The sequence below is a fragment of the Passer domesticus genome, chromosome 25 (genome assembly GCF_036417665.1).
Source record: "Passer domesticus isolate bPasDom1 chromosome 25, bPasDom1.hap1, whole genome shotgun sequence".
Taxonomy (NCBI): domain Eukaryota; kingdom Metazoa; phylum Chordata; class Aves; order Passeriformes; family Passeridae; genus Passer; species Passer domesticus.
In genome coordinates, this window is record NC_087498.1 from 5,926,945 (window position 1) to 5,951,019 (window position 24,075).

Consider the following 24,075-nt stretch of genomic DNA (forward strand, 5'->3'; position numbering starts at 1 on the left):
GGAAATCAAACAAGACATCTGACTTCACCTTTGACTATGAGCCTGTGTTTCTCTCATTTGCATAAATATAGGTATGTTGTACAGAGGGAGATAAAATTCTCCATTTCTCTGATCTGCTTATTTGAAGGAAGATCTCAGAGGGAAGTATTGAAGCCATGGCATGTTTGAAGAATTAACTGCAGCACAGATAAAAAGCTTTAGAAGACCCCACAGGAGGGCTTTAATTTGAACAGTGAAATTCAGCTTAAAGAGCTTGAATTGGCTAAAAGAAGAAAAAAGTAATTTCCCGGTTTATAAAGCCCTCTGGAAATAACAACCTGGGGATGTGTTTATTTGCCATGGGATGTCTCTCCCCCTTTTTCCTCCAACCACTGGGCAGCTTTGGCCAGTCCAGCCCCCTCCATGGGGCTGCTCCTGCAGTTCAGTGCAGCTATTTTCCAGAGGTATGGAAAATTAACTTGCTAAAAATAGGGATACTGGGCACAGGAGAGCTCCAGCTGGGAAGTGGGATGAATGCAGCAGTGGGTGTGTGCAGAGGAGGCAGCAGTGCCCGGGGCTGCTCAGGAGCAGCTCTCGTAGTAGGCGACTTTCCTCTTGATGTTGTCCCGGATCTTTCCCACCTTCTCCTCCAGCCCCGACAGCCGCGACATCCTGGACACCAGAGCCTTGTTGCCTTCCTGAATTTCCGACTCTAGAGCTGAGGAGAGAGGGCAGGGAAGGGGAGGGTTACATGGTGGGGTTGGGCTGAGCCTCCACCTCACTCCTGCACAGCTCTGACAGGGCAAGAAAACCAACACCCTGCACTCCCTCTGCTCCCCACCCTCTAACAACCCCCAAACACCACTCCCGTGAGTTCTGAATGCCAAAAAATGGAAATGAGTGCATGGAGGAAAACAGGAGCACAGTGGCACTGCAGGCAGGGCTTCCCTTCATGGTGGCACATTTGAAAACTCTCAATTTCCTGGCACAGCACCACCAGCTCCAGCCCAGACCCCACCCTCTCACTGCCCAAAGTGCTGTGTCCCTCATTACAGCAGCCCAAGCTCTTCCCCAGGGCACGATGACACTGAGAGGGTGTGAGAGCCTTACTTTCCATCCTGAGCATGATGGCCACGGTCTCCTGGAAGAGCGCCTGTGCCTCCTGGCCGATGCTCTGCACCCTCCTGCCCCGCTCGCCCAGCGCCGGGCCCTGCCCCACCCTGCTCTGCAGCTCCGAGTACAGCTCCTTCACCTGGGCGAGAGCCTGGGGAAAGGCAACAAACGCTGCAGCTAACACCCAGCAGAGGGGCGTTTCCAGTGCTGGATGCTGTTTGGATATTGAATGGATACTGCACCAGAGCTTTGGTACCAAACGTGTGCCGGTTTGTGGTGCAGCCACAGACCGACAGCTCCACGAGCTGCCCTGCCTCAGGCAGGACAGACAGAAATGAGCTCCCAGCAAAGGGCCTTAGGGTTGGGAATGGCTCTGGAGAGGTTCAGCAGTGGGGGGATGCTGTGGTGTGACAGCTCAGCAGCCATGACTGCACAGGAAGGTGTCCTGGCCTTGCCCAGGGCACAGCAGGGCCCTGCTGTGCTGGCAGCGGGCACACCCTGAGCTGGTACCTGCTGGGCAGTGCTGTGAGCTGGTACCTGCTGGTACCTGTTGGGCATTGCTATGAGCTGGTACCTGCTGGGCATTGCTGTGAGCTGGTACCTGCTGGGCCCCACTGGGCATTGCTGTGAGCTGGTACCTGCTGGCACTACTGTGAGTTGGGCACTGCTGGGCCCTGCTGTGAGGCGGTACCTGCTGGGCATTGCTGTGAGCTGGTATCTGTTGGGCATTGCTATGATCTGGTACATGCTGGGCCCTACTGGGCCCTGCTGTGAGGCGGTACCTGCTGGGCATTGCTGTAAGCTGGTACCTGCTGGGCCCTGCCGTGAGTTGGGCACTGCAGGGCACTGCTGTGAGCTGGTATCTGTTGGGCATTGCTATGAGCTGGGCCCCACTGGGCTCCGCTGTGATCTGGTACCTGCTGGGCCCTGCTGGCCTGCTGTGCCGCTGTCCCCGCCGTGTCCCGCGTGTCCCCGGCCCGCAGGCGGTTCTGCTCCGTGCTGTGCTGCAGCTGCGAGAGCCGCCCGGCCAGCCCGGCCAGCCCGGCCCCCATGGCCACCAGGTTCTTCTCAGCTGGCCCGAGGACAGCCTCGATCTGCGGGCAGAAGGAGCCCCATCAGGAGGGGAGTCACATCCAAAGCCCTCCCAGTGCCAGCTGAAGGAGGGGGGACAGGCACTCGGGGTCGTTTCTGACGGGTGTCCCTCACCTCGTCCACGCGCTCCTGGATGAAGCGCAGCGAGGAGCCCGAGCCCCTGAGGGCCCCCTGGGCCTCCAGCAGCACCGTGTTGGCTCGCTGCAGGCTCCCCAGCACCTCCTCCACGCTGCCCTCCACGGCGTTTGCCCGGTTCCTGGGGAAAGGTGGGAAGCAGCCAGGGATGAGTGTGATGAGGGCAAAGACTGGGTGTCGAGGTCACAGAGGTAAAATCAGGGAGCTTGGGAAGCAGGAGAGGATTGCTGCTGGGAAGGTCGGGATGTCCCACCCCCAAAACCCACACATGTGGACTCCAGCAGGTTTCCTTGTGAGAGGAACATCAGTTCTGCTTCACAGCCTCAAGCAGAGGAGATAAACTAAGAAGGGGGGATAAACACCTTCCTTCAAACTAGTCAGAAATGTTAATTTTATGGGGCATGACAAGGTGTCAAAGGGAAAGCAGCTCCAATGAACAGTTTTCTGCTCACAGTGGGACTGCTTGGGCCGGGTGACAGAGCCCTGGAGAAAGCCAGGCTCCCCTGTCTCATCACTTCCAGCAGGTTAAGCAGGTGTCAGACCCTGCCAAGGAGTTTACAGTTTTATCCTGCTGACCTTCTCGCTGGGGTATTGCTGCAAGTCAACTTGTGACAAAGCAGATGCTCCAAATTGGCAAGGACACCCTGTAATTACTTTTTAAGGGGCTGTGGAATAATCGTCCCAACTTTCACCCAGAAAACAAATAGCCCATTAACTGTCCCCATGCTCTCTTGTGCAATTAGGATGTAGGTCACCAATATCAGCTAATACCAGGGCAATGCAGTCATCTCCCAGCACAGGCACTCGAGATAAGAGAAAAGCCTCCTCTGCTTTCCATAAAGCCCTTCTTGTCCTGAAATCTATAACAGGATCTATTCTGGGGAGATTTATTCGCACTGGGGCCCCTGGGAGGTGTCTGGAGATTGCAGACTCATTCTTTTAGGCACTGGATGGACACAGAAGATCCCGGCCTAAAACTTCAGATTGTGCAAGTCAGGACAGCTCGGGCAGAGCAAGATTTGAGCCCAGCTGAAAACCACCAGTTCCAGCCCAGCCGAGGGACCTTCAGCTGGCAATGGCCTTGAACCCCCACCCACCTGGCCTGCTCTGCCTCCTGCTGCAGCCTCTTGGCCCTGGCGACGTCCTCGGCCGTCTGGGCAAGGATGTCCTCGGGGCACTGCAGCTCCGTCGCCAGCTTTTGGATCTCGGTCATTCTCCTCCGGACTGCAGCGGCGTCCGTGGGGAGCCGCAGGGAGAGAACTGACTCACTGATCTCCTGGATGGAGGCAGGATCCGTGTCCTTGTCTGCAGAGGCAGCAGACAGACGGCGTCAGGGAAGGTGGGAGTGCAAACGCAAGGGAGGAGGAGGGCAGCCACCCATGCACGTCTCACACACATCTCCTCATCCCAGACAGCTGCCAGGATCCCTTCTGAAATCATCTCCTTGAATTCCACGCACTGCTCATTCACACCAGCAAAACCCTCAGGAAACAGCTGAAATGATACCTTGAATTTGGCAATGCTAACACCATGGCTGAGCCCAGAGCAGTCAGGCAGCCCTCACTCAGCAGATGAGGGTGTGTTTCAAGACAAGCCTTTTTTCATTTCACAAATAAAAATAAATCAGAAGCAGGCAGAGCCCAAGGGACATTAGCCCTGTGATTAGCTCAGAAATATCTTCACTCATCATTAACACCAGGCAGCACCAAATGACCTGATTTTCTTATTCAGCTAATGCTCAGGAGGCTCATTATGTTATTACAATCTGTCCGTGAACAATAAGTCATCCCATCAGCTTGTAGGACAACAAGGAATCCTCATCTGATTAACAGCCTGCTCCAGAGAAGGGTCATCTGTCTGTCTGTCTGCATCAGTGAGCGTGGCCAGAAAACCTCTGTGCTTCAGGTCACTGCTGGCTGCAAACCCCCATCCCTGGAGCGCCCAGGGACCACCCGGACGTGGCACTCCCTGCTCTGGGCTGGGGAGGGGGCGCAGCCTTGGAGGCCTGTTCCAAGCCCAGTGATGCCTGCGCACTGCACGGAGCAGCTGTGCCGTGCAGGAGGCAGGCTGCAGCCCTGCCCAGCCCTGCCCTGGCCTGGTACCTGCCAGGAAGGCGCGCAGGCGCTGCAGGAGCTGCCGCGCGCGCCGCACGTCGCCCTGGAGCTGCGTCCTGCTCTGGCCCAGCTGCTCCGCCAGCCGCCGCGTGCTGCTCTGGATCCGGCTCGCCGACAGCTCCGTCGTCTCAATCTGCACACAGAAATCACCTGCTGGGGGCTCTGCTCCCTCCAGAGCCATGATATTTTATGAAAAATCCTTTGCCAGGGTTTTTCCCTCCTGAGGAGCTGAGGAGCCTCAGGAAAGAAATGCAAACAATAACTGTGTGCTGCTGTGGGATGCAACAGGTGCAGCTGGGATTGGGGCAGGTTGTTGTTTCTAATTAATGGCCAATCACAGATGCAGCTGCATTGGACTCTGAGAGTCACAAGATTTTGTTGGGCATTCTGTTCTTGTTCTTTCAAACCTTCTGATCAATCTTTTCTATCTATTCTTTTAGTACAGATTTGATGTAGTATTTTAATATAATATATATCATAATATAATAAACCAGCCTTCTGAAAACATGGAGTCAAGCCTCATGTCTCCATACATGGGGTGTTCACAACAGCCCTGCCTCAGCTCTGGCCTGGGCCAGGCACGATGCTATTCCCTGTTCTCACTGTGCCAGAGCTTCAAAGGGCTGTAGATGTCAAAGAGTGAGGGTTGGGTGTGCAAAGGAAGCTCTCAAAGAGAGGCAGCACCATTCAGCTTTTAAAAACACCTTTGAAACGCATTTTGAATCACTTTGAAACCTCACTTTCTCTTTGCAAGGCACAGAAAGGAGCTGCAAGAGCCCTAACCCTAAATGAACTCTCTCTGGTTGCATTGAATGCATCAAACCTGCAGAATCCGAGAGTTTTCCATTTTCCCAGCCCTTCTGCCACACTGATCCCAACCCAGGAGGGAGAGAGGCTCCCTTGTGCTGTGTCCAGTGCCTTCAGCTGGGAGGCAGGACCCACCCACAGCAGGGAGCTCCCACTCCAAAATCCCTGGATTTCTGAAGCTGCCCAAGGGGTTGAGCCTCAAGCAGAGTTTGAGGTGGGTATTCCTCGCTCTCTGCCGTGGCAAGCAGAGGTCTGAGCAGGGGTGGGCAGTGCCCACACTCACCAGCTGTGCCGTGTCCCTCAGCCGGGCGCTCAGGCTGCTGAACTCCTTGGCCGCTCGCCCGGCCGCGGCCAGGGCCCCGCTGGCCAGCGGGAAGAGGCCGTGGCAGGGCCGGCCAGCCCCACAGACAGAGCTGTTGTCCCTCGGGCACAGCAGCCCCTGGCAGTGGGCAGGGGTGCACGGCTCCACTCGGGCCCCTCCGCACACCTGGGCAGGGAGAGGAGAGCTGGGGTTGGGCAGCGCCCGGCTGGACACACCTCGGTGCCCGCAGGGAGGCAAACACAGCCCCGCAGGGATGGCACACCCTGCCAAGGCAGCTGGGACCTGCTGTGCCCATGCTGCAGGAGCTGTGTGGGCATGGGAGGGAGCCCAGCGGGCTGGCACTGACACAGGAGGCACAGCACAAACCACTGGAGATGTGCCAGTCAGAGGAGGGCAGGCAGAGCTGGATGCCCACCCATCAGCATGGCATCACCAGCCCGAGCTGCAGCAGAAACAAAGCAGGAGCCAGGCCCAGTGGCTCACGGTGAGTAACAGCACATCTGCATGGAGCAAACCTCTGCAGAGCCACCCCTGTGCCCCGTTGGCTCTGGGGGAGAGCTGCACGAGCAGCCCCGGGAGCAGCAGCAGCTCTAAGGCTGGCACCTGGCAGAGCTGCCCCCGGGCTCACAGCGCAGCAGTGCCCAGCCTGGCCAGGCTGGTGGCTCAGAACGTGCCGGTGCCCCCGGCAGCAGAGAGGGGAGGCTGGTGGTCTCCACAGCAACCGACACCGAAATGGGTCTCCATGGCAATAACAAAGCAGGGAAGGAGAAATAAGAGAAAGCTCATCCAGAAATTAAGGGGGTCTTGGAGACACAAGAAGTGACAGGAGAGAGTCCCTGGAGGGAAAGGGACAGGCTGGGAGGGGGTGGAGGGCAGTGCTGTGGGATCTGTGACCCCGGGCAGGGGGTGCTCAGCCAGCTCTGCAGCCGAGTCTGTGTGGCCAGGCTCTGTCCTGCCGTGCCTGAGGAGAGGTGCAGGGCTGCAGGGTGGGACCCCTGAGCTCTGCAGGGTGGGACCCCTGAGCTCTGCAGGGTGGGACCCTGGACCCCTGAGCTCTGCAGGGTGGGACCCCTGAGCTCTGCAGGGTGGGATCCCTGAGCTCTGCAGGATGGGACCCTGGACCCCTGAGCTCTGCAGGGTGGGACCGCTGAGCTCTGCAGGGTGGGACCCCTGAGCTCTGCAGGGCCCCCTGAAGAGCCAGACACGCCCTGTGGGCAAGTCAAAAACCCGCTTTGCATCTTCACCTGGTTGATGACAGGGGTGAGGTCGGGGGCCGAGGCCAGCTCGCCCTTCAGGGCCAGCAGCTTGGCCGTGTCCCCCGCCAGGGTCCCCTGCAGCCCCTGGGCGCTGCGCCGGCTCTCCCTGGCCTGGGCCAGCAGCCCCGGGGCTCCCGCGGCCAGGCTGCTGGCCCTGCCCGAGCTGCGGTAGGCAGACTGGATGGTCTGGAAGGCTCCTGTGGGAATCAAGGCGATAAAAGGCACAAATGAGTCAGAAATGCAGCACAGCCCCTCGGGGAGGCACTGCCTCTGCCCTGCGCTGGATTCCCGCACAGGGGAGGGGGCAGGATTAGCACCAAGGCATCACCAAAAACTCCTCTTAGCTCCAAACACCTTTCAGCCATTCCCTCAAGGGTCTCCTGAAGGATTGAGCTCAGGGCTGGAGTCTAAAATGAACTCAGGGCTGAAACTCAACTGAGGCCAGCCAAGGCACACTCGCTGATCCTGGCCTTTGGCAGGGCAGGGCAGATTTCAGAGCCTCTTCCCAGCTCCCGAGCAGCCCCATGGCTCCCCCCCAGCACAGGCTGGAAAGAGGGTGGCCAGGACACGGAGCTCTGAGCAGACAGAGAGGTGCAGAGAGAACTGTCCTGGTGCCACTGGGCACAGCTGGCACGTCCCCGAGCTGTGTGCTGTGGCAGGGAGGGGACAGCAGCGAGAAGGAGCTGGGGCAGGACTCATGGCAGCAAGCACCAGCATCGTCACAGGGCTTAATTAACTCTTCTCCTCCCCATGTCTGACACTGGCCTGGCTCTCTTCCCCTCCCTCCATCCCTTCCATCTGTGCTCAGCCCTTCTCTGCTGCCTCATGGATTCAGTGGCACTCTCCCAGCAGAGCTGTCCCCTTCCCACCCCTCCCTGGCAGCAGAGATTGTCCTGGTGCAGAACGGGAACGCAGAATGAGCTGCCAGCCCCAAAACACCAGAGCAATCCCCAGCAGTGTGAGGCCCCGGTGATGGCCAGGCTGCGTGGGAAGCACCCTCACTGAGAGGAGATGTGTTTGCTGCTCTGAGGCTGCCAGCAGGTCAAAATCCCCTTCTCACCCACCAGCCAGCGAAAAACCCCAGGCAGCCACGCCGAGGTAGATTAATGACTGCAAATTAAGAGATGTTGCAGCTGCAGAGCTGTACCTGACAGGTCCATGCTGCGGCTGCTTTCAAACTGGGTCTTCTTGCTCTGGTACTGGGAGCTGGTGACAAACAAGCTGCTGTTGAGGGCTTCCAGCTCCCTCGACAGAGAGGCAGTGTCAGCCAGGAAATGAAGGTCGGGATTTATGCCTCGGAGCTGCTCCCTGGCAGAGAACAAGAACAAAGTGGGAATTAGAGAGCAGGGCTGAGAGGGCCACCTGTGCTGGGGCACTGCCAGCACCTGGCCAAGGGGCACTTGTGAGCCCAGAGACAGCCGAGCACACACCAGGGCCCCGCAGGTTTGCAGAGAGGAGCCGGGCTACAGCCCCTCCACAGCAGGGCTGTGCCCACACAGGGACCAGGAATGCTGGATGTGCCCTGGGAGTGCCACCACACAGCCCTGAGTGCCTCCATGCAGCCCTGAGTGCCACCACACAGCCCTGAGAGTGCCACCACGCAGCCCTGAGTGCCACCATGCAGCCCTGAGTGCCACCACACAGCCCTGAGTGCCACCACACAGCCCTGAGAGTGCCACCACGCAGCCCTGAGTGCCACCACGCAGCCCTGAGAGTGCCACCATGCAGCCCTGTGTGCCACCAGGCAGCCCTGAGAGTGCCACCACACAGCCCTGAGAGTGCCACCACGCAGCCCTGAGTGCCACCACGCAGCCCTGAGTGCCACCACACAGCCCTGAGTGCCACCACACAACCCTGAGAGTGCCACCACGCAGCCCTGAGAGTGCCACCACGCAGCCCTGAGAGTGCCACCATGCAGCCCTGAGTGCCACCACGCAGGCTGCCCATGCTCCTCCTGCCTTGGGGACATTGTGCATGGGACAGGCACGTGTGGAAGCGGGACTGGCACACCTGGAAGCGGGACGGGCACACGTGGAAGAGCTGCTCTGCTGCTGCCCTGCTCCCCTCATGAGCAGAGCCAGGCACGGCAGGGACAGAAGCAAAGCAGAACCCACACAAGCAGCTCACAGAGACACCCCAGCAGCTCCCCGTGCCCCACGGGCAGCACCCATCCCTCACCTGATGGCAGCGAGCGCGCTGCCCGCCTGGGCCAGGCCCTGCTGCGTGCCAGTGGGGTGGCCGAGGATGCCCAGCGCCTGCTGCAGGTTGCCCTGTGCCCGCGAGAGGCGGGGGTCGAGCTGGGAGCCCCCGGTGCCCGCGGGCAGCCGCGCTGTGGCGTTGGCCAGGCCGGCCTGGCGCCGGCGCAGGGCCTGGATGTCCCCGTCGTAGGCGTGGAAGCAGGGGTGGCACGGCTGGCAGCCGGGCTGCGAGGCGCAGTGGCCGCGCTGGCAGCGCTCGCAGCGCGGCCCGGCCGCCCCGGCGCGGCACAGGCAGCGGCCCGTGGCCTGCTCACAGCCCGCCTCCTCCGTGCCCTGGAAGTCGCAGTCACACTCTGGGACAGGCAGACAGAGGGAGAAGGTGGTGGTGAATAACTTTATATCTGTATACAATCAGCCCCTCAATTAGGGTTAATGAGCCCCAGCCCAAGCTGACATCCCTCCCATGGGACAAAGCTGGCACAGCAGAGGATGGGAAGACCCCCCCAGAGCTGGCACAGCCCTGACCCTACAGGGGGGCCCAGGACTCGCTGGGAGGGCACGGGTGGGTAAATCTGTGATCTCAGCGGGCAGCGAGCCAAAGCAGTACCTGTGCACCCGCCCCGTGCATCCCTGTAGTGGCGGGGTGGGCACTGCTGCTGCCCCGCCGCCGAGCACGTCTGTCCTGTGAAGCCATCCCTGCACGGGCACTGTCCTGTGAACTGAGAGGGCAGCACGTCAGGGACGCCTGGCACAGCTCTCCCCCAGCTGCTCACGACCACCAAAACCACCCATGGACCATTTCCTCCTGTCAGTCATGCCCAGGCCATGCCCGAGGTGCCCGTGCCAGGCTGCAGCTCAGACACAGGATGCAAACAGGCTCCAAACAGCCCCAGCACCACCAGGAGGGTGCTCAGCCTTGTTTCAAAAACAAAGCAATCGCCCACGAGCAGCTGCTTTGCCATCTCAGGTCTCCGCCCCACGCTGAGCTCATTTGGAGCCTATCTTAGGCTCTTAGAATTTGTCATGGTTTGGGTTTTTTTGCATTTAACTTTAATTTTCCCAGTTGCCTCTTAAGCCTGAAGTGGCACGCATGCTTTTCATTGACAAATGAGCATAATTAACTTCCCTCGCCTGGATGAAGATGTCTTATTAGGACTTCCTTGATAAATATCAGGCTTGTTAAAGCGACTTAATCTTGCCTCAATAATTACCACTTTCTTTCAGTTTCCTGAATAGTCTGTCGTGGTGTTTTCTAAGAATTAGGAGGAGGAAAATAGGAGTGGGATGCGCTGGGGAACACACAGCACTTTTTGTGAAGGCTCCTATGGATGGGACGGGACAAAGGAGCCACCCAGCAGGTGGGTTTGGTGCTCTGGCAGCTCCCCAGAGAGGGGACACAGAGCCATGGCAGTGACACCCTGGTCCCTGCAGCTCAGCCCCTGAGAGCCCCTCCCAGAGGACTGGGAAGGAGAGAACAGAGCAAGCACAGGGGAAAGGAAAAGGAGAGGAGAGGAGAGGAGAGGAGAGGAGAGGAGAGGAGAGGAGAGGAGAGGAGAGGAGAGGAGAGGAGAGGAGAGGAGAGGAGAGGAGAGGAGAGGAGAGGAGAGGAGAGGAGAGGAGAGGAGAGGAGAGGAGAGGAGAGGAGAGGAGAGGAGAGGAGAGGAGAGGAGAGGAGAGGAGAGGAGAGGGAAAGGAGAGGGAAAGGAGCCCCTGAGGCTCCAGCAGGCCGGGGGTACCTGGTTGCACTGGGGGCTGCGGGAGCCGCGGGGGTGGCAGGCACAGGGCTGGCAGCCCTGCCCACTGCCCAGGCCCCAGTGCCCGGCCGCGCACTGCCCGCAGTCGCTGCCCACCACGTTGGGCAGGCAGAAGCAGCTCCCGGTGTCGCCGTCACAGGGCGCGGTGTCCTGGCGTGTCCCCAGGGCATTGCAGGTGCACCCTGCAACAGGGAGGGGTGTGAGGAGCCCGCAGCCGCCCAAGGGGGGGTTCTCCTCCCTCCCTCCCCACCCGAGCTCAGGAGATCTGCACCCAGCTCTGGCAGCATCCCCCAAACGCTGCAGCCTGAGAGGACTCAGCATCCCCAGCCCGGGGGACACAGCAGTGCCCCCACCCACCCTGCTCTGCGTGGAATCACCCCTGAGCCCTGGGGGCACAGCTGCACCCCCCAAACCCCACCCACCCTCTGCTTCTTGCTAAACTTACACCTGAAACCGCCCCCAGACTGAGCAGGGAGCTTTTATAAACCTTTACAAAACAGGGCCCTGGCTTGAAAACGCCAAACCACAGCTGGGCAGGACACAGCTCCTGTTTGGAGGGGGCACCCCGGGGCAGGGGGTGTCCCAGGGGTACTCACTGCGGCACCCAGCGGGGTTGGCACCGGCCAGCTGGGCAAAGCCCGGCTTGCAGAGGTGGCAGCGGTCGCCCTGCACGTTGTCCTTGCAGACACAGCGCCCCGTGCCCGGGTCACAGACAGAGCCGGGCACCGTGCCATCCGGGTCACACTCACAGGCTGCAAAGGGGCAGGAAAGGTCGCAGCTGAGGGGGCAGGCCCTGGGGAAGGGTCTGGGGGGCTCTGGGGGGGCACTCACGCAGACAGGCCTCGGGGTGGCTCAGCTCGCGCCGCGGGCTGCGGAAGTAGCCGCTCTTGCAGCGCTCGCAGTTGTTGCCCTCGGTGTTGTGCTGGCAGCTGTCACACACCCCCCCGCTGGCCCCGCCGCTGGCCTGGTACAGCTCGGGGTCAAAGTGGCACGAGGACGAGTGACCGTTGCAGTCGCATCCTAAAAAATCCCAGCACACGGCTCCGTTGGAGCTGGCACCGCGCAAACCCCGCCGGCCGAGCAGCGGTGGCACTAGAGGGTGCCCAAGTGGCACAGTGACACCCGTGACAGGGATTTGGGGCGGGGGGAGCTCTGGCCGTACGCTGGCACGCGTGGGGGTCGCTGTCCTCGGCGGGCGCCCAGGGCCGGGCGTTGAACAGGGCAGCGCAGCGCTCGCAGTGCGGCCCGGCCGTGTTGTGCTGGCACACGCAGTGCCCAGGGACCTGCTGCACAGACAACGTGTCACCCTCACTGCGGCAGCGGCTCAGCACGGAGCCTCACAGTTCATGGCCAGGAAAGAGCCTCCCCCAGCCCGTGTCCGGTCACTGTGGCGAAGATGCCCCAAGGAGCACCCCCGGCAGGCAGTGGAGCCACCGCAGCAGTGCCCAGGCCCCTGGCAGAGCCATCCCAGCAGTGCCCAGGCTCATGGCAGAGCCATCCAGCAGTGCCTGGGACCCTGGTAGCCCATGGCAGAGCCATCCCCGCGGTGCCCAGGACCCTGGCAGAGCCATCCAGTGGTGCCCAGGCCCATGGCAGAGCCATCCCAGCAGTGCCCATGCCCCTGGCAGCCCGAGCTGCCCACGGTGCCCATGCCCCTGGCAGCCCGAGCTCACCGTGCTGTGCTGGTCCCCCTCAGGGCCGCAGCGCTCGGCGTGGCCGTGGCAGAAGCAGCTCCCCAGCACCTGCAGCTCCGTCACGGCGTAGAAGGTGCTGGGCGAGTGGTAGCCTTGGCGTGGGATGTGGGGCAGCTCCGTGAAGTTGATGCGCAGGTTGGTGAAGGGTGCCAGCCCTGTTGGGGACAGGGGATGGGTGGCAGGGGTGGCGGGTGCCCACAGAAGCTCCTTGCAATGGGTGGGGAGGGCTTGGAGCACGGGAAGGAGGAAGTGGCACAGAGAGCAGCAGGTGAGACCAAGTGCTGCTCTGTGGCACCCAGAGGTGCAGCTCAGGCTCCCCCCGGGGTTACCCCAGCTCAGCACCTCCCTCACGGCAGGAGAAGCACGAGGAGCCCCATTCCCCTCTCCCTGCTCGGCTCTGGAGCAGACCCATCACTTACGCTCAATGGCCTGGCTGTAAGAGGAGCTGATTGTAGACCCCAGGTCTTGGACACTGAATTTCACCTTAGAGGGAAAGAAAACAGGTTAAAAATCAGGGAACTCGAGCTGCCCTCTGCTCCTGCTCTGGGCACTGTGCTCTGGACTTGCCTCTGCACCTCACTAAACACAGGGACAGCCTTCAGAGCTGCAGAGGACACAGCGCCCGCCTGTCACAGAGCAGCAGAGGTGTGCCTGCAGAGCAGGAATCTTCCCAGGGGCCGCCCTCAGCTCTGCTGGGTGCCACGGGCTCCACCCCTCACCAGGTGTGCCAGGCTTCCATCCCCCATCCCTCACCAGGTGTGCCAGGCTTCCATCCCCCATCCCTCACCAGGTGTGCCAGCTTCCATTCCCCACCCCTCACCAGGTGTGCCAGCTTCCATTCCCCACCCCTCACCAGGTGTGCCAGCTTCCATTCCCCATCCCTCACCAGGTGTGCCAGGCTTCCATCCCCCATCCCTCACCAGGTGTGCCAGCTTCCATTCCCCACCCCTCACCAGGTGTGCCAGGCTTCCATCCCCACCCCTCACCAGGTGTGCCAGGCTTCCATCCCCTATCCCTCACCAGGTGTGCCAGGCTTCCATTCCCCATCCTTCACCAGGTGTTCCAGGCTGTCATCCCTCACCAGGTGTGCCAGGCTTCCTGCATCCATCCCTCACCAGGTGTGCCAGGCTCCCACCCCTCTCCAGGTGTGCCAGCCTCCCAGGCCATCCCGTGTTCCCACCCACCACAACCTGGGTCCCTGCCACAAACGCCCGGTACCCACCGTGCCCCCATGCAGGGGGTGCCCCCGCAGCTCCTGGCACCGGGGGTCCTGCCAGCCCTCGGGGGGGCCGCGGGGCACGCGGGGGAAGGCGGTGGCGCAGTCGGAGGCCAGGTACTGCAGCACCTGCCACGTCCTGCCGGCGTCCAGCGAGCGCTCGATCAGCATGGCTGCGGGCGGCGACTGCGGGCAGGGACAGGCACACGGGCTGGCACCGGGGCTGGCACCACGGGGTGACAGCTGCCGAGCCAGCAGCTGCCCCAGACACCCACCCTGAAGTGCAGCACGACGCTGTCCAGCTGGAACATCTGCTCCAGGTCCAGCTGCAGGGACACGCGCTCCACACCTGCGGGCACAGAGGGCACGGTCACGGGGACACTCTGGGGACAGTGACAGCCATTTCCTCCTGTCCTCCCAGCCAGGAGCTCAGCAGCGTTCCCTGCTCTCCCGTGGCACATTTGTGGGCAGCAGTTGGTGGCTCTCACCGTTCTGGGACTGCCACCAGCGCGCGCGGCCGGCCGAGGACAGCACGTTCTCCACGCGGTGCCCGCTGTGGCTGTGGGGCAGCCTCGAGTCACACCTGCAGCACTTCATGCTCCACTGCAAGGAAAGGACAGCGGGAGTGACCACCCCTGCAGCCCCTGGAAAGGCCTCGGGGTGAGGAGAAGGGCAGGGTGGGTTCACTGAGGCCAATTAGAGAGAGCTGAAGGACCACGGTCAGCGAGTCTGACAGCACGCGGGCCTCAAGAGCTCCCCTCCACACCTTGAAAGCCACAGCTTTCAAGGCTTTATGGACTAAGAACTGTATTGAAAGCCACAGCTCAAGGTTTTATGGACTTAAAACTAAACCCAAAACGCTTTTGACTAACACAGATTTTTGGCGAGCCATCAAAATTGCGGTTTTTTTAAGCAACCCCCCTGGTTTCCACAGCACCAAGGCTGGATAGAAAGCCCTTTGCAGCCTTCCAGGACTGGTTTGCCCTTTCCACAGAGCCCAGGGGCTGTCTGGTGAACAGAAGGGCCTTTCTCTCCTATCCGAGGGCTCGGCGATGCTCAGCCCCCAGGGCTCTCCCCGGGGAGCCGAGCAGAGCTCGCGGTGGGTGAGAAGCCAGGGGGTGGGAAGTCGAGTGGCTCAAAGTTCAGCCCTCCACTTGAGCAAGTAGCCCAAGGAGTAAACAGAGATTCAGCACGGGGAACGCGGGGGCTGCAGAAAATCATCCCCCGGGAGCAAACAAATACCCAGATTGTCACTAAGCAGGCAAGGCTCCTGCAGCCACCAGCTGCCACCACCACAGGGTCCTGCGCCGGCTCAGGAACGGGCAGAGAGCCCCAGGGAGAGATTGAGCAAGAGCCGGGAGCGGGGAGGGGATGGACAGCGGCCAAGGCTCGGGGGGGACAGCAGGATGGGCCAGGACCACCAGGAAAGTGGGATGGAGACAGCTGGGGGAAACCAAGGTGGGCAGGGCAGGGCCGGGGGTGGGGAATCAGGAGATGGGGAATTGATTAGGAGATGGGGAATTGATTAGGAGATGGGAAATCAGGAGATGGGGAATCAGGAGATGGGGAATGAATCAGGAGATGGGGAATGAGATGGTGCCAGAGCCCACAGCAGCATCCCAGGGGACACAGGCAGACCCCAACTGAAGCACTTGGAGTTGGGCCAGGGACTGCAGAGACCACTGGGAGGGGGAAGATGCTGCCCAGACCATGAAATGAAGGGTTCAGCACCTCCAGCCTGGAGAAAAATGGGTTATCCAGAGAAACTGAGGCTGGCCCAGCCCTGGCAGTGCCCAAGGCCAGGCTGGATGGGGCTTGGAGCAGCCTGGGGCAGTGGAAGGTGTCCCATGACAGGGCACTGGAGCTGCATCATCTCCCTCAGCCCAAAAAAACCTCTGGGAGCCTGAGGTGTCAGTGGCCTGAGCAGCAGAACAGCCTCCCAAATGGAGCAGTGGGACACGTCTGTCACACTGCCACCTCCCAGGGGGATCAGGGAGCAGTGGGACACGTCTGTCACACTGCCACCTCCCAGGGGGATCAGGGATAATGGAGCAGTGGGACACGTCTGTCACACTGCCACATCCCAGGGGGATCAGGGAGCAGTGGGACACGTCTGTCACACTGCCACCTCCCAGGGGGATCAGGGAGCAGTGGGACACGTCTGTCACACTGCCACCTCCCAGGGGGATCAGGGAGGATGGAGCAGAGCGTGCCAGAGATGGCAGGAGTCAGCCCTGATGGCTCAGAAATGTCACCCTGGCTGCAGAAGGGGGGCTGGGGCTGGCAGGGGCACAGCTGGCACGGGGAGAGCAATGAGATAACCTCTGCAAGGCTGGCAGGGGCTGCAGTGGCTTTAGGTGACTCCAGGGCATGCAGGGACCCCAGGGGGGAAGCAGCTTTCAGGGCCTGAGCAGGGTGACAAGTGACAAGTGACAAGCAGCACTGCACAGGCACCCTGTGCTAAAACCTTCCACGGGATGCTTAAAACAGAGGAGCCAAATCCAACCCAAACCCTACAGGGCCCCTCGTGGGGCTGGGGAAGGGACAGGGCTGGGAAGGACAGGGATGGGAAGGGACAGGGATGGGGAGGGACAGGGATGGGGAAGGGACAGGCAGCAGGGTGGCAGCCACTGGGCCACAGTGACACCCCAGTTAATGGTTTCCCCTTTAAAAGTTAATTTGTGGTTTACAAAAGTGAATCTGTGGTTTCGTTCCTCACACAGCCCAGAGCTGAGGCTGCTCTGTCCAGGCTGGAACCTTCCCCAGCTGGGCACACTGAGATCCTCACTTGTAACCCATCTGTTTCCACATTTTCCACAATCTTTATGTTCTGTGTCTATAAATACCCCAGCACAGGAGCTGGCAACCGGCAGTATTTATAACAACATCACAAAGTAAGCAAACACAGCACTGAAAATCTATAATCATGCCATTTCCCTGGCTCTGCCAGTGAGAATCACAAATAATTTGATCAGGATTAGACAGAACTCATTTCAGATAATGGCCACGAGCAGCAAATTGTCAGGGAGCTGCAGGAATTATCCACAGAAATAATCTAGTGAACAATTGCCAGCGGTGATTAAACTTCCCACCAGTCCTGACTGTGCTTAGCAAAGGAGAAAGGAAGGTTTTCTGCGAGGGGAAAGGTTAATCTCGGCTAAATTATTCATTAGGAGTGACTGGTGCATACTTGTGAGACCATTCACACAGGCAGGGGCAGCTCCCAGCAGCCCCACTCCAGCCTGGTGCTAAATCAAAATGAAGCTTCAGGGCTGTGAGACAAACCCTTCCCAGGCAGCCCAGGGCTCTGCTGGCTGCAAAAATCTCCTTTTTTTTTTTTTTTTTTTTTTCTCTTCAGTTTTTTAATCAAGACTAAAATTAACACTGGAAACCAAATCCATTCCACATGCTGGGAGTGAGTTGTGAAACCCCTGCATTGCACAACAGCAGGGTTTGCTCTTACCAGCTGTGACTATGTGTCTCAAAGTTCCTTGGGACAGAGGCAATTACCAAAAATGACAGCCCGGAGCGACGAGAGCTCCAGCAGCACGTACCTCTCCCAGCTCTTTGCCTTTTCTTTTCCTGACCAGGCTCAGAGGAGCCCTGGGAGCTGGCCAGGAGCACCCAGGGCTGCAGTGCTACGTGCCCCATGCCAGGGAAGCTTTAGATCTGTTCTGGGGCTCCATAATTCACATTTTGGGTGAACAGGAGCACCCAGGGCTGCAGTGCTACGTGCCCCAAGGCAGGGAAGCTCTGGATCTGCTCTGGGGCTCCATAATTCACATTTTGGGTGGCCAGGAGCACCCAGGGCTGCAGTGCTACGTGCCCCAAAGCAGGGAAGCTTTAAATCTGTTCTGGGGCTCCATAATTCACATTTTGGGTGGCCAGGAGCACCCAGGGCTGCAGTGCTACGTGCCCCAAGGCAGGGAAGCTCTGGATCTGCTCTGGGCACTGCTGGCTCCAGCACAGCCTCCCCTCCCTGCCAGGCTCTGCTGGGAAGGGTGACAGGGCTGTTTCAGGGAGGTAAAAGGGGTTGTGGGTCTGCAAGGAAATCACTTCTCGCCCTCTGTGCCCCCAAGCTGCTCCAGACACCCAAAAGATGGGTTATGGAGGCTCTGGGATTAACGGGAATTCATTCCAGACTCTTGAAAGAGAATTCACAGCACAGAGGGAAAACTCCTGTGCTCAGAATAAATAGAGTCACGTCTCAGAAATAAATGGAAGGGGGAAAAGTGCACAGAGAGCAACTGGGAAGTGGCTGAGCGTGACAGTGTGCAGGTCTGTGCTGCTCTCCCCCCGCCCTGCCCTCGTGGCCCAGCTCCTGAGCAGCCTCCCTGCTCGTGCAGGGGCAGCAAACCCCCCTCAGCTTAACCTGGTGGCCCCTGGCCAAAGCTATTCCAGGAGCTCCTGCTGCCATTTGAACATGAGCAGAGAGCCCTTGAAATAAAAACCTCCTGGCACAGGGGCAGAGCCCAGAATAACTGCACTTTCTCACCAGCAGAGAGGGGAGCTGGGCCGTGCAGCCATGGAGCAGAGACCTCTCCTGGCTGCGGGGCCTGGGGGTCCCAGCTCTGAGCAGGGACAGGGCACGGTGCCAGCCAGCTGCTGGCACTCAGCCCCCCAGGCAGCTCCTGCACTGCCAGTATTCCTCAGGGACAGCGATCACCATCCCAGTTCCACCTGGGAACACTGGAAACTGTGGGAGTTTATACACACACAGAGATTTGGGGTCATTAAACAATGAGGGGCAGCAAGGCTCCCTGGGGGGCAGAGCCCTGCCAGGCCAGGTTGTGCCATTCCCTCTTCCAGCCCCCCTGTGCAGCACGGCTCTCTGCTCCAGCCCTGGCACCTGCAGGCTCCTGGGGCAGGGAGGAAATCCATTCCCCTGCCATGGCAAAAGGCAGCAGAAGCTCCCGTGGCTCTGCCACCATGGTTGAACTTCCCAGTGAGCAGCTGGTGTTCCCTGAACTGGACTGGGACAACATCTGGGGGCACAGACCCAGCACAGAGTCAGGGAGGTCAAAGGGATCCGAGTGCAGCTCCCAGCCCCACACAGGACACCCCAAAGCCCCAGCCTGGGATTCTCTGCCAGGACATCAGTGTCACTGTGGCTGGTGGCAAATGACACTGAAAACGAGCTCTGGGTTATGCTCGAACCACAGAGAGGGGGCTCTGCCCCCAGCTTGCTTTTACCCCAAATTCACCTTGGTTTTACCCCAGATTTACCTTGCTTTTACGCCAGATTCTCCTTGACTTTACCCCAGATTCTCCTTGGCTTTACCCCAGATTCACTTTGGTTTTACCCCAGATTCTCCTTGGCTTTACCCCAGATCCACCTTGCTTTTACCCCAGATCCACCTTGGTTTTACCCCAGATTCAGGGGGGCAGCAGGGATGGGGTAAAGGCCGGAGTGGGACAAACCTCCCAGGGATGAGTTTTAAGGAAAGGAAGTTCCTTTCCCTCTCTTCCAAGCCAGCTCGTGGGTGCTGTTTTCCTCGCCCCATCTGTTCTCACACCAGCAAAACTTCATCTGAAGTCTGCCAGGATGGTTTGACAGGCTGCAAACCCCAAAGTGCACCAGCTGATCCCACACCCCATGCAGGGTGCCAGGCAGTGGGGAGATGTGCCCAGCGTGTGCCAGCCTGCAGCCCTGAGGCCAGGAAAACGAGAAGCAGAGAGGGGAGGAGGCTTTTCCCTGGGCAGGCAGGGGCACATCCTGCAGCAGGGAGCAGGGCGTGCCCGGGTGCCAGGTGAGACAAACACAGAGCAGCCCGTGCTTGCTGCTCACCCCAACCCCTCCGGAGCACAGACAGGCAGGGCAAAGCCCTGGCTGGACAAAGGGAAACCCAAACCAGAGCCACGCTTCGGTGCCATCCAGCCACGGTTATGTCATGGTTCTGGGGGTGCCCTGCTCCTGCCCAGTATCTCTGGGGGTGCCCTGCTCCTGCCCAGTGCTTTTGGGGGTGCCCTGCTCCTGCCCAGTGTCTCTGGGGGTGCCCTGCTCCTGCCCAGTGGCTCTGGGGGTGCCCTGCTCCTGCCCAGTGCTTTTGGGGGTGCCCTGCTGCTGCCCAGGGGTTCTGGGGGTGCCCTGCTCCTGCCCAGGGGTTCTGGGGGTGCCCTGCTCCTGCCCAGGGGTTCTGGGGGTGCCCTGCTCCTGCCCAATGTCTCTGGGGATGCCCTGCTGCTGCCCAGTGTCTCTGGGGGTGCCCTGCTCCTGCCCAGTGTCTCTGGGGGTGCCCTGCTCCTGCCCAATGTCTCTGGGGGTGCCCTGCTCCTGCCCAGTGCTGCTGTGGCTGTGCGTGGGCTGGCAGGCACAGCTTTGCCTGCTCCAGTGCTGGGGTGGGCTCCCAGCTCCCTGAGGGACTCAGGCAGGTGGCCCAGCAGATGCAGGCACCAGCCCAGCCCAGACCTGACTGGCACTGCCCTCCTGGCAGGCATTGGCCGGTATTTTTGGAAGCAGCCAAAGAGGAGCTGGTGCTGAGGCTCCAGAGATGCTGCAGAGCCGCCCTGCCAGGCAGCTGCCACCATCCATCAGCAGCAGGGCCCCCTGTGCTGTGCCAGCAGCCCAGCGGGCTCACATCTCCCTGCCTGGCTGCCCCAGGTTCCTCTGGAACCTCTCCTGTCAATCCTCTCATCCTGGATGGCTCCGTGACACCCGAGCTGGGCACTGCCCAGCCTCCACATGCAGTAAGTGCCCACAAAGCTCAGGTGAGGCAGGCAGAAAATCCCACGCAAAGAACATTTTAAACATCCAAAGTCTGCCAGGGCTGGAGGGTGAGGACTCAGAGTCTCCAGGAGCAGCACAGGACCCAGCTCTGCTCCTGCCCTGCCTCCTGCCCTGTTCCCTGGCACGGGATCTCACAGGGATGCTCAGGGCTCTGTGGAAGGCACTCTGAGCCTCCCCTGGCTGCAGGTACAGTGGGGCTGCTCCCCAGCGCTGTGCATACCTTTATATTTAAAATATTTCAGATACATTTGATATATCCATTCCAGAGTTCAATAAAGCTCCGAGGTTGAAGCTCACCTCAGCCCATCACACCTGCCACTCCCCAAACCCAGCCTCGCTCGTTTTCCCCTCTCATTTCCAGTTTCCTGGTGGCTCCAGGAGCCGAGTCCTTCCCACTGTCCTGCCCTGAGCCCGAGTCCTGCCCTGAGCCCGAGTCCTGCCCTGAGCCCGAGTCCTTCCCCCTGTCCTGCCCTGAGCCCGAGTCCTGCCCTGAGCCCGAGTCCTGCCCTGAGCCCGAGTCCTTCCCCCTGTCCTGCCCTGAGCCCGAGTCCTGCCCTGAGCCCGAGTCCTTCCCCCTGCCCTGCCCCGGCCGGGCTGAGCGCCCCGCTCCTCTCCCACCACCCAGGGATGGAGCAAGGGGCAGGGCAAAGAATAAAGGTTAGAGGGGCCCGGAGCCGGGCAGACAATGGAGCAGAGGCTGCGGTCCATCAGTGGCCACCAGGGTTGCAAAAGAGCCCCCAGGGAGCAGCGCTGGCAGCCCCGGGCACCGCAGCCACCCCTGGTCCCGTGCCCTCTGCTGAGCTTGCAAAAGCACCCCCGGATTTGTACCTATTTGGCAACGGAACAAGAGCGAGCCTTGTAACCAAAAAAAGGCTCCTCGGAGTCTATAAATTAAACGTGCTTGCTTTTTATAGGGTGGGAATAGGGAAATCGAGTTCAGTTTGGCTTAAATTAGGGAAGTAGAGGAAGGGAGGGAAGAATTAGGAAATGCTGAAGCCGTGGGGATTTGTCCCGAGTTAAGAGCTGGAATAATCAAACCTCCATCAGCAATTACAGCTGCAGAACAGAAATCTGGGGATTTGCTCTCAGCAGCTCTGGATGTCTCATTTCAATAAAGGAAAGGAGCAGAGTGTAAGGAAGAGAAGAGCCCATTCCCAGAGCCAGAACTGGAGAATCCAGCTCAACACAATGCCAGCTTTAACCCTGGTACTTGTAAGGCAAGGGACGAGGGACATGAGAACCAAATGGATTTGGGATTTGTAGCCTGGAAGAGACAACTGCAGCCCTGTCCCTGCCTTCCCCCAGCAGCCCTCCCTCCAGCCCTGCAGCCTGCAGGTCACTCCTGCACAGCCTGCACAGGGGTCCAGCCCCTCTTCGGAGATTCAAATGATGCAGAGGGTCACAGCAATGCCCTCTGAAAGAGCTCCCAGGGTCAGGCAAGGGGGCAGCCAGCCCATTCCAGCTGCTCTTAGCATGAGCAGACCCATCAAGGTTCGTCCTCCCTCACTGCCCAAGCACAAGGCCCCCACGGCCCCTTCTCAAATATAAATCACTGCCAAAATCACTGTTACATGAACTTTTCAGAGGCACATCTCTGAGCATTTTTCCTCATCTGTAAGCAGAAATTTGGAAGGAAAAACGAATTAAGCAACAGGAAGCAGTAAGGGTTTATTTGTGAGCACAAATCCTGATCCCTGGGAGCAGCAGAAGAGCTCCAGAAAAAGGGAGTGGAGGAAATGCCTGGCTGTGACTGTCAGCCTGGAAAGGGACCTGAGGGAGCAGAGAGCTGCAGCCAGCCCAGCATCCAGGAGCATTCAGTGCTCACACCCTGAGCTCAGGGACGAGGGGAAATCTCTCCAGCCCAGCCAGGACACCACTGGCTCCACAACAAACCCACTCACAGCCACATCTTGGCCTCCAGTTTGCAGGGGAATTAAAACCACGAGGCTGACTCACAGGAGCTGGGCTCCACTGCAGAAAACACTGCCCCACTGGAGAGCTGCCACTCCTTTCCTCTGCAGCATCCCTTCCAAAACCCTGTCTGCCTGTCCTGCACTGAACCCTCGGCGCTCCTCCCAGGGCACTTTGGGGTTAACAGCAGACACAGAAAGGCTGCAGGGAGTGCTCAGGGCAGGGACACAGAGGCTGCAGGGAGTGCTCAGGGCAGGGACACAGAGGCTTTCCCACCCCTGGGGAGCTCTGGGTGTGGGCTGGGGGCTGTACCTGTCCGTGGGGTGTGCAGTACCTGTCCGTGGGGTGTGCAGTAGGTCTCAGGCTTGCTCAGGCCGCAGGTGGAGGAGGCTCTCAGGTGAGGGGCCCGTCCCAGCAGCAGGTCCCCGGGGGCAGGGTAGCAGGCTCCCTGGGAACAGGCTCTCTGCGCTGCCAGGAGCCCCGGGGCGGCTGCAACAGGGGAGCAGGGCTGAGGGCAGGGGTAAAAACACCAACCTGCCCCACTGCACCAAACCAGCCGTGCCCAGGGCTGGGGGCACAGACACCAACCTGCCCCACTGCACCAAACCAGCCGTGCCCAGGGCTGGGGGCACAGACACCAACCTGCCCCACTGCACCAAACCAGCCGTGACCAGGAACACCCTCCCAGTGCACGTGCCAACCAAGAGAAGGGTGTTTCACCCTGAGGTGAAACCTTTATTTTTTTTAATAATAGCGCTTTGTATTAAGAGTTACTTCCGAAACACTTCCTTGCCCTGGCCCCAGGGTTTGGGGCTGCAGGGATGCTCTGTGCCTTGCCCATCGAACTGAGCAGCACTGCAGGTGTGCCCTGGTCCCAGAGCCGGCCCTGGAGGTGTCCCCTGATCCCAGAGCCAGCCCTGGAGGTGTTCCCCAGTCCCAGAACCAGCCCTGGAGGTGTCCCCTGGTCCCAGAGCCAGCCCTGGAGGTGTTCCCCAGTCCCAGAACCAGCCCTGGAGGTGTTCCCCAGTCCCAGAGCCAGCCCTGCAGCTCAGGACAGAGGGCAGCCTCCTGCCCCCCAGCACTGTGATCCAGCAGCTCTTTGGCCAGCTGTGCCCTGCTCTTTGGGAGCCCAGAGCGAGCCTTACCCAGCAGCACGAGCGCTGCCCACAGCTGGCAGCAGGGCTCCATTCGGACACAGCTGGGGGAGTTTGCAGCGAGGCTGAAAAGAGCAGAAAATTTCAGTTCAAAAGCTCAGCCCAGGTCCTGCTTCCTTCTCACCTCACAGGGAGATACTTTTAATTAATTAACCCGCACAGAAGAGCGTGGGGGAAAAACCAAGAATAATGAACAGGAAAATCAGGTGCTGGAGCTGAATTTGCCTCCAATGCAGCGAGCCCCCGCTGGTGCCGGCAGGACGGGGCTGGAGTGGGCACACACGACCCCACAGCCCCCAGGCACCCCCCGGGCACCCTGGGTGCCCCAGCCCCACCCTCGCCTGCGCTTCCCGAGCCAGTCCCGGATCCCAGCTCGCTCCGTGGCCCGAACTCACATTCCAGGAAAAGGAGAAATCCATAAAAACCTCCCGTGAGCGTCTCCGGCAGGGAAAGGAGCCCCGGGGGAGGAAATGCTGCCAGCACACACCCCAGCAAACAGCAGCCTCACCTGCCGTGTCCCCTGTGTCCCCTGTGTCCCCTGCCGTGTCCCCACGTCCCCGCAGCCGCCGCAGCTCTGACGCCGGCCGAGCCTCGCCGGCTTTA

General features: G+C 60.1%; 1 protein-coding gene across 1 annotated transcript; it reads right to left on the minus strand.

Annotated features, from left to right (window-relative positions):
• Nucleotides 1–192: 192 nt before the first annotated feature.
• Nucleotides 193–23,506, minus strand: LAMB3 (laminin subunit beta 3). Its single transcript, XM_064399024.1, has 22 exons — nt 23,464–23,506; nt 22,653–22,807; nt 14,169–14,283; nt 13,956–14,029; nt 13,687–13,866; nt 12,884–12,947; nt 12,444–12,619; nt 11,933–12,053; nt 11,602–11,790; nt 11,367–11,522; nt 10,753–10,952; nt 9,624–9,735; nt 8,997–9,369; nt 7,966–8,126; nt 6,807–7,015; nt 5,524–5,727; nt 4,422–4,566; nt 3,417–3,624; nt 2,299–2,440; nt 2,010–2,186; nt 1,090–1,243; nt 193–697 (listed from the first exon to the last, which is right to left on the minus strand). Exons 1-22 carry the CDS (start codon nt 23,504–23,506, stop codon nt 561–563), a joined length of 3,495 nt encoding a protein of 1,164 aa, XP_064255094.1. The 3' UTR covers nt 193–560.
• Between the last annotated feature and the right edge of the window lie 569 nt (nt 23,507–24,075).

Bases quoted from the DNA above. Each gene is read 5' to 3' on its own strand.
- LAMB3 (XM_064399024.1), bottom strand. From the start codon at position 23,506: ATGGAGCCCTGCTGCCAGCTGTGGGCAGCGCTCGTGCTGCTGG. The intron at 9,370-9,623 runs GTACTGCTTTGG...TGCCTGTCCCAG, and splicing joins TGCACGGGGCGGGTGCACAG to AGTGTGACTGCGACTTCCAG. The intron at 4,567-5,523 runs GTGAGTGTGGGC...TTCTGTGTGCAG, and splicing joins TGAGGGACACGGCACAGCTG to ATTGAGACGACGGAGCTGTC.